The 20,479-nt window shown below is 47.8% G+C and overlaps 1 protein-coding gene across 6 annotated transcripts in view; it reads right to left on the reverse strand.

Annotated features, from left to right (window-relative positions):
• Window positions 1-20,479, reverse strand: part of Ttc7b (tetratricopeptide repeat domain 7B) — a 232,194-nt gene that overhangs the window by 111,692 nt on the left and 100,023 nt on the right. For all 6 annotated transcript variants that reach the window (XM_047541992.1, XM_047541994.1, XM_047541995.1 and 3 more), the window contains 4 exons: window positions 16,712-16,790; window positions 11,469-11,641; window positions 4,390-4,453; window positions 642-779 (listed from right to left, as the gene is read on the reverse strand). In XM_047541992.1, coding sequence (XP_047397948.1) covers window positions 642-779; window positions 4,390-4,453; window positions 11,469-11,641; window positions 16,712-16,790 — 454 coding nt within the window. The remainder of the gene's footprint in view (window positions 1-641; window positions 780-4,389; window positions 4,454-11,468; window positions 11,642-16,711; window positions 16,791-20,479) is intronic.

A 20,479-nucleotide genomic window follows, 5' to 3' on the forward strand; every position in this document is an offset into this window, starting at 1 on the left:
TCAGCCTCACCAAGGAGGAATCTGGCATTCTGGACGGGAACATAATAAATCATAACCATATTCTTAACCAGCTCCTTCCGAATCCGAACAAGCGAGCTTCTGCCAAAGTGTTTCTTCCAAGTTGAAGGAGTGAGGGGAAGACAGCGCGTCCTAAGACCTGGAATCCACTGGGTCCCTTCTGTCCAGCAACGCGCTCCAAAGGAAGATAGCGTTTACCGAACATGAAAGTCTGTAGCAGCTAACCTGATGGCACATGGGCCGGAAGCTGCCTTGTCACCAGGAGTTATGCACTGAGAGTTTAAATGAAACCATTTTGTAAAGAAATTAATACCCCAGATGGGACCCAGCTTTGGTTATGAAGGAGAGCACACTGGATGAGAAAGTTGGGCAATGCTGGCCTTCCGTCCCCACGCTCACAGCCTGCTGGGTGAGGTCCACTAGGGGTAAGCGGCCCTGGGTCAATGCCACAATCCAATCAGCCCAATCACCCTTTTCCAGAGGAGGAAACCAAAATTCATGACTGGCCCAAGGTCACATGGCAGCCAATGGTGGGGAGTCCAGGGCCAGGTCTCAGCTCCTCCCTGGGTTCACCCAGCCACCCCTGCCCGCCGAACTGGGAGCCAGGCACTCGGCAGCTGTACCTCCGACAGCATCTCATACTGGCCTCTTCTTCCAAGAGCGATGGTCAGCAAGTCATAGACCACAGATGCACTCTGCAAGCTGATGAGGCGGTCGCTCCTGTGCTCAGGCGTCCTGCTCAGCACAGCATCCCGGTTGGCCTGAAAATATGGAAGAGAAAGGCAACTGGTGAGCTCGCCCATGACACAGCCACCACTGGGTAGAGAAGCCACCCAGGCACTCTGGCCCCTCACAATTTGCTAAGAGCCTGGGACAAGGGCAGCAGTAAGGGGCCTGTCAGCTCTGGTCACACTTTCCATGTCCCCAGAGCACCCTGGCACATGGCACGGAGTATGACCCAAGGCGGAAGGCCCGAGGTGTGAACCGTCAGCGGGTCTGAAGGAAGCCTTGGGAGCCGAGGCGAAGCAGGCAGAGCCTCCCTGGGCTTGGGTTCACAGCCGCCTCGTGGCAGACAAGGTTGGTCCTGGCCAGCAGCGGCTTCCACCAAGGGGCCCTGTCGTGTCTCACTTGTGATCCTGCTTCTGCTCTACAGAAGAGAGAACGTTTCCAGCCCTGCACTTCTCGTCACCAAATGGTGTCATTGAGTTCCACCAGCCCCACAGAGATATATCACACTTTTCTTCTGTCACTGAGCAGCATTCAAATCCCTAAATGACATCTTCGCTGGAACGAACCTTGAAGACTAATTCATCTTGTAAAGGGAAGCACAAAACAGATGCATAAGAGAAGACAAGAAGTAAGCCGAGTTTACTTTAAATGGCATTACCACAGAGGACTCAGGAGAACACCTCGCCAATGCCACGTCTCCACCGTGTGGTGTGGAAGCACACAGGGCACAGCCCAGCCTCCTCATCTCCTCTACCCAGAAATCAAATGCTCTTTACAGCAACTTATTTCCACTGCTTCTGAAATTTAATTTCTCCATAGATCCCTCCAGATAAACCACACGCACTGGAGACTCGACAGCTAGTTCATTTTCCTTTCCCCTAATAGGGAGTTCTGAGTCAACAGCGCTGGATTTCACCTGCCTTTGCCCGCCTGCTCATTAGCAGAAGTCTCTAAGCCGTCCGGCCCTGCGAGCAGAGAAAGCGCCCTCAGTCTTCCCCGTGAAAGCGGACATGAGGTTCTGGGGCCACTGGTCCCCTGGCTGATGCTCATCTTCCTGCTGGCATTCAGAAAGGCTGGGCACACGCCTTCTCTCTTGCTAATGAGGCAAAACACTTGCTTTTTTGTGAGTCTAAGACATTTGCTTTTAGCCGCCCATCCAAACTTACTCACTTTAAAACTCCTGGCTCTTAAATGTCAAAGACGAATGAGACCACATAAGACAGGCCACTTCCTATAAGTGAGTCATCTCTCGTGGAATCGAGCCTGCTTCTGCAGCTTTCATTCTACGGTTTTCTATACGGAGTGCTTCTGAGCCCAGTGCTCTGAAGGGATTGGGGCCTGCTGGAAAAGGCCTCATCTTATTTATTTGCTATAAACGTTCCATACCAGACCAAGGCCCAGAAGAGAACAAGGCACAGCAAATACTACTTAGGAGAGATTTTCAAGTTATATACCACATGTATACTTTTTTCTCTTTCATTGACTTAAAAGGTACAATACAGGACCTCAAACAGATCCACAAACAGTAAGGAGCCCAGAATATTGCCTCAGTGGTAGCCATACTAATAGAGTTCTGATCATCTTTTCCTCTAGAAGAAAACTAATTTGCTATGCAGAGAAAGCAGTACAATTCCAAATGATTTCTTGTAGGTGAAGAGACTATGGATCAATCTATGTTTCTAGGTTAAAGTCAGAACCTACAGAGAAAATTCTTTTCCCAGACATCCAAAAAACATGACATTCTCATTTGGGTTCTGAAATTGAGCACACTGTTTTTCTGTCTAACAACTAAAAATTTAAGGAGTCAAAGGACATGAAGAAAAGGTCCCAAGAGCAACTTAATCTAGTAGAGATTTGCAGGAACAAGAGGACCATCTTGTTTGGAAACCTGGTCCTTCACATTTAGGATGACATCACTGGATTTCACCATCCCCAGAAGAGATTTTTTACAGAAATTAAATACCACATAGTCAAATCTCACTGTCTCACAGGGACCTCAACTTTCTCTTACTCCGTGAAGGAGCAGGAGAGTTGCAGACATCAACCCCCAGATCCACACCACAGTCTAAGCGAGCCTTGTAGAGAGGTCGCCATGGATTTCCAAATTCCAGACTGGGACAGACCTGACAATGAAACAAGACCTTTCAATCAGAAGCATCCAAGTACTCTAAAATGCATGTTCTCTGTGTTTTCAGGGCTTTTACCCTCTAACCAGCCAAGTTTGCCCAAAGGAAACTAACTGCCAAGTTGTAAAGAGCCCCGCTTGGGATAAGGAAATGTTAGGAGGCCAACAGGAGCTGACCCTGTTGACACACTGGTGACGAAGGAGCTGAGACCTGCTCACTTGCACAACAGTGACCGAAGCCACCAAGTGCAAGCCTGGTAACCTATGTGCCTTCCCTGACTGTGCCAAAGCAGAGCAGAGAATATAAGTGACACCGTCCTCGGTTACCAGCTGACAGTCAAGGAAAGATGAGCCAAGGCGCAACCTGCTTCCTGGAGAGGAAGAAGGCCCAATGACGTCAAGAGTGTCTAAGCAAAAAGCAGAGGTGACTCGAGAGGCCTGGCTCTTGTAAACACTCGGGGCCCGTTTGCAGACACTCCCTGCCGGGCTATCCTGGCCTGCTGACCCTGCCTGCTCTGGCTCCTGCTCTGTGCTCCACTTCCACGATGGATCCATTGGTGTATTTCACACTTCAGTTAAATGGCACACCTGGGGGCAGGGAGAAGAGGAACAGCCTTTCTCCCTTCCTTACACTTCCTTCTGCTCCTCTGCACACCTGGTGGGCGGAAGTCACAGAGAGGGGACAGCACGATCTAGCAGGAGCAGTAGACCACTGCGCACATGTGCATTCGGCCTGCTCTGGCCCTCAGGTTCCGGGTCTGCCAAAGCAGGTGAATGGACACGAGGGCCTCTGGGGTCCTTTTGAGTTCTAGGAGGCTGCTATTCTGCTCAGGTGCTCAGAACACCTGGTTTAACTGCAGTGACAGTAACTCCTGAGACACAACGTCCCCAGGGTGTCAAGTTAGGCTGTGACACCTGGTGCTCCACAGGAGAGGTCCACTAAATGATGAGCGATGTAGTCTTAGGCCTATGATTCAAGATCCTGGCCAGACACTCAGTAGGCATAAAGAATCCAATGGTCTGGCAACAGCCCCCTCAGAAGAGCAGAGCTGAGTAGCCGAGTGAGGCTCAGAGACTGGAATTCTGCAGACCTGGGAACGGGAGGGAGCATGGCGAAAGGCCAGGCATCTCTGTGGCTCCAACCCAGTTAAGCCAGGGCAAACTGAGAAGGCTCCCGAAAGACCCGTCTGGGGGCTTCTCTCCCTTTGGTGGACATTTTAGTTGGTGGTCGTCTTAGCGCCGTTTATGTACATACACAGTGCCAGTGTTCAACCAGGACCAGTGGATGGGTGGATGAATTAAGATACCTGCTAGTCGCCATGGGAGGAGAAGCCCCAAGCTCCAGGCGACCGAGGGACACTACTAGCTTGTCCAGGAATTAAGAAACATCCTCTTCAAACCTCTACTGCTTCCTTCCCTCCCAGAGCTCCCTCTAGTCACAATCCTGAGGGAATGGTCATAGCAAGAGGAGGACTGTGGGGACAGGGGGGAGAACAATGAAGCCGCGTTCCACTTACCATTGATTCACTAATCAGCAGTAGCAACAGGGCCTCTTCGGTATTTTCTTGAGGACAAAAAATGCTGCATAAAGAGAACCAACTTTGATATATGGCAGTTTTAAAATAACACAAACACGGCCACGAGCAGAATGGAATGCTAAAAGTGTCTCAGTTTTTATATAGAATCCATGAAAATACTGTGTAATTTGGACACTTGAATTAATTTGCTTATTTCTATGGTAATCCATGGAACTAACACATTTTAGCTATGCATTTTAATGGCAGGCAGAAGAGTGAAGTAAAGTTATAAAAAACCAAGTTGAAAGCCCAAATAACATCTGTACCTATTACAGAGGCGGCAACGTGGATGGTTATGAACTGACTGTTAGATGCGTAACACAAGCTTTGCCCACCCTGTTAGGAGGTGTGAACTGCGGACGTGTCACCAAGAGACGCTCTTCGTCACTGTCACCTGATAACTGCCATGTCTTCGATTGTAATTCAGTTGCAATGCGAGATTGGAGGCATTTCCCTAATGTCTAAGAACTTAGGGGCTATCTTACTTAAACACACATGTTTTACTACGGGGTAACATGCGAGAGCTGTCCTCTTAATCTATTTTATGGAATTTGGATAAACTCTAAAATCTTGGATTAAAAGAAAAAGCTTTTAAGCTCAATTTTGCTGAGGTTTAAAAGACTTCGGCATTTTTTTTCTTCCTGTCCTAAAGCTTCAGAATCCTGTGAGTGGAAATGTTATCACCAATTGGGCCAAACTCAACTTTTTTTCAGAGAATGGAAAAAGACTTTGCAATAAATAAAAATATGCTTGGTTAAAAAACTCCTGGATATTTTGAAGATGACTAAATAAAGACTAGATTTACATCTTCCCAGAAATAACCTTACAATCATTTAAGTTAAGAGATTTCCTCCTAAAACAGAGAACCCCCCTCCATGTTTTCCAAATAATTATAAATGCTTGTTCTCTTTGAAATGTTGGCATGTTTTGTGCTGCATCGGGGACGCTGAGGAGCAAGGCGGAAAAGTGCCCTGCTTGGTCTTCTGGCAACAACTCTGATGCTTCTGGAAGAAACCCCTGTGGGATGTGTCTGTCGCTTGCCCCTCAGGGCCACACACTCGCGGAAAGGCTGGCCCGGGAAGGAGGAGCAGAGTGCCGGGGCTTGTCGCCTCTTCCTTTGCGAGTCAGCTTATAGTGATCTGGGGTTTTGGAAGATGGAACTCTTCTTTCCCCTTAAATTCAGAAACAGACTCTAAAGCTTCTGAACTGAGTGTCCCTGACCCATGAGTGTGTGTGTGCTCACGTGTGCTGTGTGTGTGCACCCAGTGGCTGTTGCCCAATCGCCTGTCTGTGCTGGGAACCTCAGAAATAAAGCAGTAACCTTGACCATTTTTTCATGGCTAGCCAGTTCTGCATTGTTCAGACTAATTGAGAAGAGAGAGAGCCCATACTAATTGTGACTTAACACCAGCCAATTCAGCTCGTGGATAATCTCCAAATTCCATCTGGGCCATCCAGCCAGCTTAAATGTGAGGTTGTGTTATTTTTACCAGAGTTGCTAACAAGCAACGCATTAACTGATGCTAATGCCTCTTCCTTGGACTCCCCATTGTGGCAGGTGGGACGGGTGCTCAGGAGGCTGCACGGCTCCAGGTTGGCAGGCAGAGCGGGAGAAGGAAGGAAGGGTGGCTTCAAGAGACAAGTCCACACCACTGCACGCTGAAGCCTCCCTCTCAATAATTCGGAATCTTGAGACCCATTTCTGGCCATTCTTCCCTCTTCCTTGCCCAAGACAGATGGTCACAATTGTTGGGCTTTCCTTTTGTGACATTCTCCTTTTAGGGAGACCTTGAAGCGCCCAGGCCTCTGCCTTGGAAAGTGGAAAACAGTGGCCCAGAGGAAGCTGCATGAAAGGCTGGTGGGCAACCAAAGGGGACAGGGGGGACAAGCTCTTAGAGCTGGCAGGCTGGGCAGGGTCAGTGCTGGTGCTGCAGGGCGGGCAGAGTCGGGGTGTCCCCATCCCAGACACTGCGGAGTCACAGGTGCCCTTAGGCACACTGCCCCTGTTCTGGCTATGGGAACTGCACGCTTATCCTGCGACTCTCAGAAGACACAGGAACAGGGTGAGGAGCTCAGGTGCAGACAGCAGTCATGTCTTGCCGGTGCTCCCAAATAGCTCCCTGAAAACCTTCCCCAGAGAGGTGAATGGCCTTGCTGCATCAACCTGGTCTTCACCACCTGCACTTCGTCTCCTCTGTCGTCCGGAGATACTTCACGACAAGGAAGCACAGGGTGTCTAAAGGCCACCAGCACCTCTAGGAGCCAGAGCTAGCTGCAGGGAGGACCATGAGCTGGGAAGTTGACTTGGAAAGAAAACTTCCACCCCCAGGTCTAGGGACAAAGCCTTGAAGGCCCTGACGCGGCCGGCCGGGACACCACCAGGAGAACCCCCGGAGGAGCACGGCCTCTGGACTGCAGCCCGTCAGAGGAGAGCCCAGGGCCGCCATCCATGTGGCAAGACTGAGGAAGCAGCCACATCTGAGGACATCTCGTCCTCCCTCAACTCCTCTCCACTCGGGTGGGTCAATAATCTCCTGTGAGCAGCACAGAGGGGTCCTTCATCAGATCAGCCCATGTCCAGGGAGAGAACTGGCTCTTGGAGGAGCAGATGAGCCTGGGCACATCGCCTTGCCCGAGGGCTCTCAGCCCTGCTAAGAGGACAAGCCTCCATGTGACAACTCGAGGTGGGCCACTGGAGGGGGCGGACCACCTGGACGCAGTTGGTCATTTACCTGGCTTCCATTCTGCCACCAGAAGTCATCCCGGCCCCGTGGCCCCACATCTCCCCACTTTCCCCAGCACCCGTCCTCACCAAGCCTCTGCTGGCCACCAGCAGGCTCGTGCCCACACTGACCTTCCACGACCACCCTCCTCTCCCCCAGGTCCCCAAGGCACTCATGACACGGGATCAATCTTTTTGTCATCCACTTTCTGGCACAAGAGTGGTTTTCAGTCTCCTGCTTCACTGTACTAATTACCTAGTCTAATATGTATTTGATTATCTAAGCCACCTCAAATGCTTTCAAAAGGAAGAAAACAAGGAAAAGAAAACGCCCTGATTGAAACACACATGTGCATACACTAGGAAATGTGTACAAGAACATTCACAGCAGCCTTGTTCCTATTAGGCCCAAAAGGAACAAGAACAACTCAAATGGCATCATAAGCAGAGAAGATTGAGGTACTGGAGGATATTCACAAAATGGAATACTATGCAGCACTCGAAACAAACATATTTTTGCATACAAAAATATGGAGGACATCTTCCAAATAAAATGAAAAGAAGTTAAGTATAAGTGAGTGACCATTATACAATTCTATTTTATAAATTTATTTTTGTTTCCACTATGTTAAAAGTAACAAAATGATGACTTTTTAACTAATTAGTTAATTAATTTTTGAAACAGGGCCTTGCTGTGTTGCCCATCCTGGTCTCAAACTCCTGAGCGCAAGTGATGCTCCCCTTAGCCTCCCAAGTGTGGGAACTACAGGCATGCACCACCACGCCAGCTGATATAAGTTCTTAAAATGAATCGGATTAATCATTGGGCCTGTGTGTCCACAGAAGTCAGCACTGGGCACATTGGGGCAGAGGAGATAACCGTGAGAGTTACAAAGACGAGTTCCAGGGCTTGGCAATGTCTACTTCTTAAACAGGATGCTAATTACACGGATGTGTTCACTTGACCAAAATTCATCAAGCTTTATGATTTTGATTCACTTTTCTCTATATTTGTTATGTATCAATAAAAAAGTTTACCCTAAAAATAAGTAAACCAAAGTAGAAATAATTCTTCCCACAAAGACCCCAAAAAAGGAAGCAGGAAACCTGGGACAGGCGACCCCTCCCCTTTTTTCTATCCAGTATTTCCAACATCTTATTTCCCTTCAAAACCCAGGATGGTCAGAGAAGGAGCACTCTGCTTCCATCTCGTGTCCAAGCCACATGTCAGGGGTACAATTTTCTGTAGCCCTTCGTGACCGAACTTCAGAATGGTCCTGTGGTTTCCTGGAGCTGGAAGGACCTGTGCCACCTGAATTTTGCTTTGTACTTACATTTCTTATAAGAGACTGAGTGGAAGGGGAGGTGTTATGGTTTAGATGTGGTGTCCCCCTAAAGCTCACGTGTGAGACAGTGCAAGGAGGTTTGGAGGAGAATGATAGGGTAATAGCCTTAATCTAACTAGTGAATTAATTCCTGAGTGGTAAGTGGAGGGAGTGGTTCATGGGGGGCGTGGCTATGGGGTATATATTTCGCATCTGGAGGGTGGAGTCTCTGCTGCTTGATCATCATGCGAGCTGCTTCCCTCCACCACACTCTTCTGCCATGATGTAGCAGGCTGTCTATGAACTGAGACCTCTGAAAATGTGAGCCCTAAAATAAACCTTTCCTCCTCTACAATTGTTCTGGTTGGGTCTTTTAGTCGCAGCAGCGGAAAAGCTGACTGAAACAGGAGGGTTTGGGGCTACTGGCCAAAATGAAGTCTGAACAGTACCCACAGATTCCCTCTTCACCTCCCAGTCAGCAGGGCTGACCTGGTGGGCGTGTCCTTAGATGGTCCTGCCTTGGTAACCAGGGAACGCCACACAAGCATTACCCAACGGGATCTCCCTCTTTACTAACATTCCAAGTAAAAAGGAGGTTGTGAACACAAGATTAGAAAGTCAAACCTGAAGAAGGCATAAGGATTAGTGTGGGAATTAATGACAAAGAGAACAGAACCACCATAGAGAGAATGAACAGGACCCAGACAGGTGGGTCTTCAGCAAGATCAAGAATCAACACACTTTAAATTACACTGACCCCACAAGCAAGAGAAAAGAAAGCATATGACAGAATCTTGCAGAAAAAAAAAATTCTAAGACCATTATGAAAACCTATGTTAGCAAATGAAATAACTTAGATTAAACAGAAGTATTTCTAGAAAGATATAAACTACCAAAACTGATCCAAGAAGAAACAGAGAATATGAGCAATCAAGAGACTGAATTAAGTATTCAGAAACTTCCCATGAAGAAAAGTCCAGGACCAGATGGCTTCACTGATAAATTTTATCAACCACTTAAAGGAGAATTAATATCAATTCACCAAGAAACTTTAAAAAAAAAATAGAGGGTAAAGAAGTGCTGTCATACTTGTTTTATGAGGCCAGTATTACTGATGCCAAAATCACACAAAGGTTTCATATGAAAACTGCAGAACAATATCTTTCATGAATATAGACATTAAAAAAAAAAAAACTTGCACAGAGTCAGTAGAACCCAGCAACAAATAAAAAACAGATTACACACCATGATCAAATGGGACTCACCCCAGAAATTCAAGGATGGCTCAGTATCTCAGAACCAATGTCATGTACCACGTTAAGAGAATAAAGGACAAAACTACAGAATAGGCTCAATGGGTGCAGAGAAAGCATTTGTCAAAATTCAGGACAGTTCCATGATAAAAATACTCAACAAACTAGGAACGGAAGGGACCTCCAACCTGTTGAAGGGCATCTGCAAAAGCCCATGGCAAATACCATGAGTGAGGGTGGAGGACTGGACACTTCTCCCTCCCAAGATCAGGCACCACTTCGACCCAACATTGTTCTGGAGGTTCTAGGCAGGCAAGTAGCGGGGGGATGAGTAAAGAGCATCCATGTTAGAAAGGAAGAAGTAACCCGCACCTGTAGATGACATCAAGTTCTATACAGAGTACCCTAAGGAATCTAGAAAACAGTGAGACCCCTTCAGAGACTGCACTTTCCACAGCTCCCATGCCCCCTGGGTCCTTTATGCAGGAGAGGGAGGCCACATGGGAAGAGAGCTCCCACTGGTGCCACGCCTGGTGGGGGAGGAAGGGAACCTGGCACCCTGGCTAAGGAGAAGCATCTCAAGCAGGAAGTAAACCAGGATCAGTTTTGAAGACAAACAGCACTTAAAATGTGCATCTCAAATCTGTTTCTAAACAGTTCATGGTGAGGATCAGCACTTTTACGTGAGAGTCTGGGACGTGATAGAGTGATGCTTTGTGGCTCCAGGTGGGACTGAGGACTGAGGAGCCAATGTGGGCTGGGGTGGGCGAGCACCTGGTGTCACAGTCTGTGGGAGGGGTGGGAGGAGGCGAGCCTCTGGCAACTCCCCGGCCTGAATCCACACGCGCACAAGCTGAAGGTGAAGGCGACAAGGGAGAGGCATGCCAGGGCCAACCGAGGAGGACGGAGCGGCAGCCTGGAGGAGTGCTGTCCCCTCGGGAAGCCCTGTCACTTCCAGCTGTCACACCGGAGTGAGCTCAGCTGGGAGAGCCGGCTCTCCCGCCAAAGGGGTTCTGCACATTCACTCGCACGGGCTCCCCTCCATTCTTCACACGAAATCCAGAAAGGCCACCCGGCCCTGTCCTGTACAGAGGACATTAAAGGCTCCAACAGGAGCTGAGGAAGGAGTGGGCGACTGCTTGTCTCCCAGTCCTTCTTGTGGTCTCTCCCTTCTCTGCCCTCCTGCCCCCCCTGGCGAGGACTCCCTGAACCACTCTCCTCCCAGGGGATGGAGGGATAGAGTCCTAAGATTAAACCGGAACAAAAACAAAACAAAAAGGTTCTAAAGAGACATCACCTTCCAATCACTGGCAAATCACTCAGTGGTCCCTACATCTCATTCAGCATATGACAACATTTAAACCAAGGGGCCAAGAAACTGCCGAAGAAAAGAAGAGACCGTCAGCTCTGGCCTACAAACAGCTGTGTCGCTGCTGGCTGGGCAGTGCTGGGGCTCCAAGGAGTGGAAGCATCCCAAAGACCGGAGCCCGAGCAGCAGCCAGGTGCGGAAAGGAGTGCAGGCTTCGCCTGACCTGTCCCGGGTACCGGGGTCTGCTGGAGCCCTGAGCAGTGACGAGGTATTTCTAAGAAACTGGTGAGCGAGTCTTGCTCGTCGGCTTTTCTGAGGGGAGGACAGGTGTGCCCTTGCCCTTCCACTCGCCCCGGGACTGCCCCTGTCCTTCACCCCGGGCCCCCCACGGAGGACATCGGCTTGCGTACTTCTCTCCTGAGTAGACGCGGGCCCGGCGGGTGAGGGTGTAGGTCTTGGCATTTGCTCCTTTCCGGAGAGGATCGTCCAGGGGTGACTGGCACGGAGGGTCCTCCAGGGGGTTCCAGTAGCTCTGCTCGCACATACCTCGCAACAAGATCTCCGCCAGCTGCCTGGCTATGGTCTGGGAACACAAAGGAGGGAAGAGGCAGCCATGAGTCTGTTCTCTCTCACTCGCTGAATATTCACCAGGCACCAGGCTGTGCTAGGCACCATTCCAAGATTCGTAACTAAAGATTTTTACTTCCATGATGAAAATGATACCAGTTTATGACAAGAAGAAAAGAAAATATGACACATCAAGATATCTGAAAACTTTTCAAAGATGGCTCATGCACTTGCGCAGCCACCCTGGTCTGTCACACCCTGGAACGCTAAGCACCTTCTGTGCCTGAGACAACCAGCTTTCAGCTGCGCCCTTTCCCAATAGCTCCTGTGAGTAACAGGTGAACTGCAGGGATCCTCATCACCTTCCAATGGATGCCCACCAAGGCTCCGACTGGCTAAAAGCCAGACTCAGTTTAGGTGATGCTGTCCCTGAAGAACATCTCTGGCTGACCATGTGATGTGCGCTCTGTGATTCCAGGGTGCCTTCCTTCTCAGAAGCGCAAGGGCCAGCCTGACAGGCCCCACCCCAGGACCCAGCACCTGAGTGTCCTCTCTTGAGTGCATCCTGGGCCTCCATGGCCCACAGTTCCCACTAGCCTGTGCAATAGAGAAGGAAATGGGGGCTGTGTGGCTTCTATCAAGAAAGGCCTTCTTCAAAGCTGGATGGCACCTCTCTCCACTGTGAAGGACCAGGAGCACCGGATGTTGCCCTGCTAGGCTGGGGCAGTGGCAGCTTTCCCAGACCCTCTGTTACCCCACCACCTAGAACAGTACCACAAGTGGTTTATGGAGGGTAGGTGGCATGCACTTGTTTTGTTGACTGATGTAGATCAATTGATTTAGCTCATAATCTTCCAGTGATAAAAAAGTTTTAAAAAATCCTTTGAAAACAGAAGTACCATATCCCAGGCTAGTCCAGGCCACCGATGAGCAGCCAAAGATGGCCAAAGATGGCACTTCAGCCAGGAGGATTTTCCACTTGGTTTCATATTCTTTGGAAGATACAGACAAAGAATGCTGATCTTCCCTGAAAATGAGCCTTTTTAAAGAAATATGTTCCAGAAGCGAACTTTGCTAGGCTCTCATCCATGTGAAATCTCTAAAAACTCCCCAAGGAAACTTAAGTACAACCAAATCACTAGCTTGGTGGTTTCTGATAACCACTGGGTAAAGGCAAATTTTCTTGATTACTCCCAACTAAAGCCCACTGCCTTTAAATGGCTATAAAAATGTGAAATTAAATGCACTCCGATCATCCCCAACTGAGCCATCTGTAAAGACCTCATAAGAACACAATTTTCAGGAACTAAACAGTTCCTGAGCTGTTTTCTTAAACCTTCCATTATAGTTTCATTTTGATCTCATTGCAGTCATATAATCTAATGACTTCTGCTGGAAAACCCTACTGAGAGAAATACCTCCACTCACTATTGCGCACAAATAAATGTTTAAAACTTAAAAATGAATTTAAGAAAACTTCCTTCACTAAATTTGGATTCTAAACATACACACACACACACATATAAATACATACATACATATATACATATATATATATATATATATATTTTTTTTTTTTTTGGTCCACATTGAGGCCATCTTGACGTGTACAACCCAATGGCATTCAGTACATTCACAATATTGTGCAACCACCACCTGTCTAGTTCCAGAACATTTTCATCACCCCCAAAGGAAACCTTACACCCTTTAAGCAATCATTCCTCACTCTCTCTTCCTCCCAGGCCATGGGAACAACTGATATGCTTTCTGTCTCTAAGGACTGGCCTACTTAGACCATTTCACAGAAGTGGTATTGCACGCACGGATCTTCTTGTGACCAGCCTCCTTCACGAGGTGTAATGTCTTTAAGACTTGTCTCTGCTGCGTATGGACCAGCACTTCAGCTCCTTCTGTGGCTGGGTGGTACTCCCTTGCATGGATATAGCACATCCGGTGTGTCCGTTCTTCAGCTCAAAGACAGTTCGTACCTTTTGGCTGTTGGAATTGTGTTAATATGAACATTCATATCCAGTTTGTGCCTGAACACCTGTTTTCAATTCTTGGGCACATACACATAGGTGAGGAGTTGCTGGGAATGCAATTTTAAATCCCTCTCTGCCATGGTGTCACACCAAAATGAATTTACAAAACAACTTTTTCCATCTCATAAGAATATCGTAAATTTGCAACCAGTTAATTTAAAAAGAATCACATAGCTATTAGTTAAGGTTGATGGAAACCGTCTTATGAATAGCCTAGCTGGAGATGTTTTCCGATATTCAGTGTAAACAAGGCCCAGGGTGCTTCTCCACTAGGGTGAGGAAGGCCTGCTTGTGGAAACTTCAGAAAACATAGATTCTCAGGCTCTGCCCCAGACTCAGTCCACTGGAATTTCTGAGGTCATGGTTTGGGGATACGCATTTGTTTAAAGTTCCATACCCGGGCTGGGGTTGTGGCTCAGTGGTAGAGCACTTGCCTAGCATGTGTGAGGCCCTGGGTTCCATCCCCTGCACTGCAAAACAAACGAGAAAGCAAATCCAAAGTTCCCCCAATAATCCTGAGGCACGACTTTGGTCATGCACTCACAGAACTGAAAACAGTGTTAAACTGAGGTCACTTGAAGATCATCAACTGACACCAAAGGCACATGGGAACTTCAGTGTGGCATAAAGGAGAAGTGCCTCCCCTTATCTGGCACAGCCAGCTAGCAGCTACAATGTCCAGGGGCAGCCCTGGGCCACCACATGCTCTTCAGGGGCCTCCTCCCTCGCTTTCTCAGAAAAACAAAAGCAAAACAAAAATGGAAGGGACACCCCAACTCGCTGCCGCCCTTTCTAACATGTCTATTCAGAAGTCTGGCTCACAGGATTTTTGGTTTAGTTTCTGGGGGGCAGGGGATCAACCCAGGCCTCACACATGCCAGGCAAGCGCTCTACCCCTGAGTCACATCCCCACCCCTCACAGGATTTTTAAAAGTGAAAATAAATCTTAGACAACAGTGGAAGGTATCCTTTAATTCAAAAAATAACACTGAAGTGAGCAGCAGACAGGTTCCCACAGCACAATCAGGACACTCGCAATTTTAAATGAAGAAAAACAGCTCATTTCCATAAATTATATATATTTGAAAGTCAACAATATGAAGAAACGCTCCATAGTTAAGCAATTTTGAAAGATTGACTTTTTCAATGTGCTTTTAAAGTAATTATGAAAACACTTGCCAATTTAATCAGTTACTCTCATTGTGCTTTGAGATTTTGGAAGAGGCTTTTCATACTGATGGGTTGAGGAGTTTTGGGGAATGTTGGGAGCAGGTCCGTTTGAGGAAAAAGATAATCTGGAAACAATTTTTGTCCATATTCTTGCTGCTGCTTTTGCTTTAAAGAACCCAGACCTCAAAATGCTTCATTTGAACCTAGCGCACATATGAAGTACACTGATATGTAAATCCTGAAGACCAAGAGGGTTCTTGGGACGGAGGTCTGGTGTGTGTGATGCGTGTGCATGTGCAGAGCTATTCATTTTATCTCAGCCCCCTGATTCTAGGAAAGCCTCCAGTTCAGCCACCTGACCTCACGAGTTGGATGTCCGCATCTTAAAACCCTGCAGGGCCCGAATGAAGCTTCATCTCCTGTGACACAGCTCTCTCAGCCTTGCCCAACCAAACACTCCCCACAACATTTAATGGATTCGTGAGGACAATAACACAGAAGACAAGACACAAAAGAAACTGCAACCCCACACAGGGCTGCTTCACAGACTGCGGCAGGTGGCATTCACTCAGCTTCCAGTGAGCACCAGGACTTCACCCCATCACCCAGTAACCAAGGCTCGATGGGGCAGGCCACAGAGCATGATCAAGGAGCCTCCGCAGGAGGAAAAACAATTCAAGCCAACAGGGAAGTCAAGCTGCAGACATCTAAATGCCTTTTGCATATCTCTTCTAAGTCTTGCGGTCAGCTGTTAGGAGTGAATCACAAGCACTCAGCCAACCCCACCCCCACACTGGCCTCCAGGGGGCCTGCATCCCACTGCTTCACAGGATGCAGCTCGCACACTTGGAGAGGACTGCTAAGGAGCAATGAAGATGCTGGGTGTCGGTGGCCACCAGGAGCGTGTGAGTCAAAACCACGGGAGAGAGCACCTCACACTTACTAGGATGGCCGCAGCTACAGACAGGGACACGGGAAGGTGAGGATGTGCAGAAACTGGAGCCTCCAAACTGCCAGAGGGAACGGAAAAGGTGCAGTGCTTTGGGAAACGACATGGAGGACCCTCCAAGGGTCAAACATCCAGTAACGCTCCCGGGTAGGTGCCCAAGAAAAAGGGACACACGTGTCCTCTCGAAAACATGCACATACACTTGTGTTCACAGCAGCATTATGCACAATGTCTACCAACTGATGCCTGGAAAAATAACTCATGGTAGATCCATACGACAGAATATTACACAGCAACGAAAAGAAACGCTAATAAATGCTGCGACAGGAAAGAACCCTGAACACACTATGCTAACTAAAGGGAGCCAATCACAAAAGACCCAATAGTATATAATTCCATTGGTATGAAATGTCCAAAATAGGGCAAGCCATAGAAACAGAAAGTAAACAAATAGAAGAGGAGCGTGGGAACTGAGTACTAATAAGTATAGGGTTTCTTTCTTTTCTTTTTTTTTTTTTTTTTTTTGGTTCTAGGGAGTTGAACTCAGGGGTGTTCTGCCACTGAGCTACATTTTTAACCCCTTCCACATTTTATTTTGAGATAGGGTCTTGCTCAGTTGCCCAAGCTGGTCTGGAACTTGTGAGCCTTCTGCATCAGACCCTGGAGTAGCTGGGATCACATGTGTGGGCCACTCCGTCTGGTCAAGTATAGTGTTTCCTTTGGGAGTGATTTAAACAGTCTGAAAGTAAATATTAGTGATAGCTGGACAATTCTGTGAATACACTAAAAACCACCAAAAGGTATACTTTAAATGAGTGAATTGCTATTTATGAACATATGATATGTAACAATGTATAAAAGTGAACATATCTGCGAGACGAGGGCCCTAGCAACTGGCCTCAGCCAAGTCGTTAGTCACACTTACCATTCGCAGGTTTTGTGTTGTTCTTGTTTCCACTGCTCTGAGGAGCTCCCTAAATCTCCCGACTCCTCTCGTCAAGTTCCTGTATGCACACAGAATTTGACAGGGTTTCCATCTGGCATGGCTTAATATTAAATATTTTATACACACATTTTGATGCATTTTGTCTACATGAAAGCTGTTGGCTACATTTTAAGGAAACAATTGCTCTGCACATGTCTATTCGTCTTTGGCCAACTCTGAAAATTCTGACCTGAGATTGATGGTCTTTGGGCTTTCTAATCCCAATCAAATTTCCTCAAGAAGATAAAAATCTGAAATCAGTTCTGAGGCCAAAAAAAGCAAATGAACAAAACAAAGCAAGACATCTCACAAGGGCCTGTCTTCAAACTCTCAGCGGCTTCAGAGTGGTGCTGAACTCTGTACTCCCATTTGAAAGGCAGACAGCAATGCTGGGCCCGGGGTTAGGAGCATAAGCAAGCTGCTGGGTGCAATGTGGGCAAAGGGTCGAAACCGAGGGGCTCCACCAAGCAACCATGCTGATTTTCCAGAATGTCAGTCAGTAACCTATCAAACCTACCCATCCAACCCCACACTGACAAAAAGATGCCAAGGGTCGGAGGCTGCTTCAGAGACTGAGCACGTGTTGTCTGTGCCTTCCTGCGTGTGATCACACACGTCTCATTTCATTGCCCCCCACAGACACGTGTGGTGACACATTTCATTCAGAGACAAATCATTCTTTAGTAACATCCTGATCAATGTGTCCAGGGCCCACTGTCCTCCCTGAAAGCTGGGCCCAGCCTGTGCAGCTGGGAATACTTCCTAGCTGCTCCCTTTACATTAAGCACTGCTCCCACCTATGACATAACGCGGTGATATTTATAACCTGCTCATTAGAACACATCTCATCTTTCCAAAGAGCCAGAGAACGGGTCAGCCGGTGCAGACCTGTCAGCCAGCCTCTGCCGGCTGTGGCAGATGCTCTAAGTATTTGGCTCTCTTCTTGGATGACATTTTAAATCATGCAGAGGTATTAAATCAAAATGTGGTCTGTAAGTTACAAGCACTCATGAGGGCTATTAATTCATATCTTATACCTACATGACTTCCCAGGGCTCTCATTCACAAGAACAGTCCAGAACTTGAAGATAATGGCCTACTGGCATAGGTACGTAAATACTCCCAGAGTCCTCTCACCCACGCATATCAGATGATATTCGATCAGAAGCTTTATGGTGGCATAAAAAGAAAAGGCTGTGCTTAGGACTCTAAGCAGCAATAAGGAAATCTAACAGAGATGTGAATAAAAAGTAGACAACAGGCCCTGGGACGTGTAAGCTACTCTGCTTTCCCCTTCGTTGGTTTTTATGGGATCTGTGTTCACAGGCAACCAAGCACATTTGCTATGGACCGGAGTTTGGTTCTCTTAAGTAATGGTGGGAAGGAAAGAGCCATAGCTGTGTGTGGCTCTGGAAGTCACAGAACCACAGATCACCCCGGATAGAAGGAGCAGCGCTTTGAAAGGCCTGACTCTAGCATGTGCCTGTGGCAGCGTCACTAGGGACCCTGGTGAAGCTCTGCATTAGCAGGGCAGAAATTAGGCCTTGAATGAGCAGTAGGTAAGCTGAATACTGAAACGCAGGGAAGGCTGCTCATGGGACTTGGCCATTCGGAACGTCTCCCATGCCCTCCTTGCAGAACGAGTTGTTTACACAGCTATAGGAGCACAGAATTTTCTAGCTCTAAATGACCCAATGCAGTCTAACTCGTGCAGAAGAGAAAGGGGATGCTCAGGTTCAGCAGCTGCTCAGAGAGGAAGCTGGGAGCCTCCACATACTCTATTACCTTCTTGGGTAAAAGAAACATAAGCTCGATGCCAGAAATGTGACTCCACAGGACAGAGCAGGCATGAACCGGAGAGCCCAGGTCTTTATTTTGAGAGCCTGGGTCTTTGTTTTGATCCACCAGTATGCAAATTTCTTTATATATATATATAAAACATAAATTCTATGTGTTCTAGTGGTAACAGCTAACAAGATGCTCCTAGGAACTGGTTCAAAATTCGAAAGACAATCTGTTGACACGGGTGCCTGACAAGAATCCCCTGGGCAGCCTAAGGGAGATAAATGATGAATAGAGAAATTCAATCCCCTTTAAAGCTCACGATGGTTTCTCCCATGCAGGTCGGAGGCCCTCTGGTGGATTAACTGAGGAAGGTTCCATGCCTGCAGGTGCTGCCCAGGATGACGCAGAACCAACAACCGGGTGCATGTTCCTAAGGAAGCCTTTGAGGCAAACGCAAGCTTTTCTCAAACTTTCTAGCTTATTCCTAGAGAGTTTAGGATTCAGAATCAAATTCTACTTCGAGCTGGGAAGAGTCCTGCTCTAAACGAACAAGCCCCAGAAGCCGACCAGTGGAGAAGGCCCGAGGCTGCGGCCCATTCCAATGATGTGGCACCCTAGAAGGCCACCTAAGGATGACTGCCACCAACCACAGATCAGCCTGACGGTGAGGAGGCAGAGCTGCGGGTAAAAGATTGCACACCTTAAATATTAGCAAAGGCCACAAGTGCCCCCAGTGCAAAAGCATAAATTCTCAGCAAATCCTATACATACGTTTAAACATTTTGATAGATTTCCCTTCCCCGTCAGTGCTGGGGATTGAACACAGGGCCTGGTGCATGCTAGGCGAGCACTCTGCCACTGAGCTACATCCCCAATCCCTTCAAACATTTTTAAAAAATCTTATAATGTTATTCAATTATTTCTGTTGCCATTGAGAATAGAAAAATTTAAGCTAGGTGGATAATCATGATAGAAAGGAACAAAGAAAAAAAGAAATGAGCTTGCAATAATTACATTCTAAATGCTATGAGATCATCCAATTTGAGGGAAATAAAACCCACATGATTGACTGCACATTTCTAAACTATTAGTTTGTTCTTAAAATGCTGAGATCCATTAAACATCTAGAATGAACTATTGCTTAAACTTTCCACTCTGAAATGAAGATGGGGAGCCAAGGAATTCCCCTGGTTCTGAGGGTTTCCGCAGACCCTTGACATGAGGTCATTTATTCCATTTCAACACCCTTGACCGAGACAGCGCATGAGGTCAGAATTCATCCTGGAGAGCTATTCTCAGCAGGAATGTTCCTGCCAGCATTCCGGCAGCAGGCGCTCTGGCAAGCTGTCAGAGCTGGGGGTTCATGTCTGCACTTTGCTCTGGCAAGATTCCTGAGCTGGGTGCGCTTCCCTCCAGGTGGAACGTTCCAGACACCTTGGCTATTACCAACGAGGGAGGGGCTGCAAGTCGCCTGAGAGCCGCTGCCGTTCAGCTGGACAGGCAGGCTCGCCCAGTTTCCACTCCAACGACATCGCTGCTGGGCCCAGCCCCCTAAAGAGAGTTCGGGTCAGTGTCCCTCGGCCCTGTTCCTAGTCAAACCCTTGTTTCCCTTGGACTGGAAAGTCCACCACTTTTCCTGGGGACACCTCCCGTTCCACCCTTGACCTACTTTCCTTTTTTCTTCTCTCCTGTTTCTACCTGGCTTCATCTTCCTTCTGAATTTCCTCCTCCTGGGCTTTTTTGCTGACCCACAGGTCACTGTAAATGCATGACTTCCTGAGGGTCAGAGCTGGCTCTCACAGGCAGTCAGGACACCCAGGAAGGGTGCTGACTCTGCAGCACGTGACCCTCCGTCTTGACCCTCATGCTTACAACAGGTTCCAGTCCCAGGTCTGGCTCTGTAGCAGCATTTTCCGAGGTTGG

This window comes from Sciurus carolinensis, chromosome 2, assembly GCF_902686445.1.
Source record: "Sciurus carolinensis chromosome 2, mSciCar1.2, whole genome shotgun sequence".
In the NCBI taxonomy this organism is placed as follows: Eukaryota; Metazoa; Chordata; class Mammalia; order Rodentia; family Sciuridae; genus Sciurus; species Sciurus carolinensis.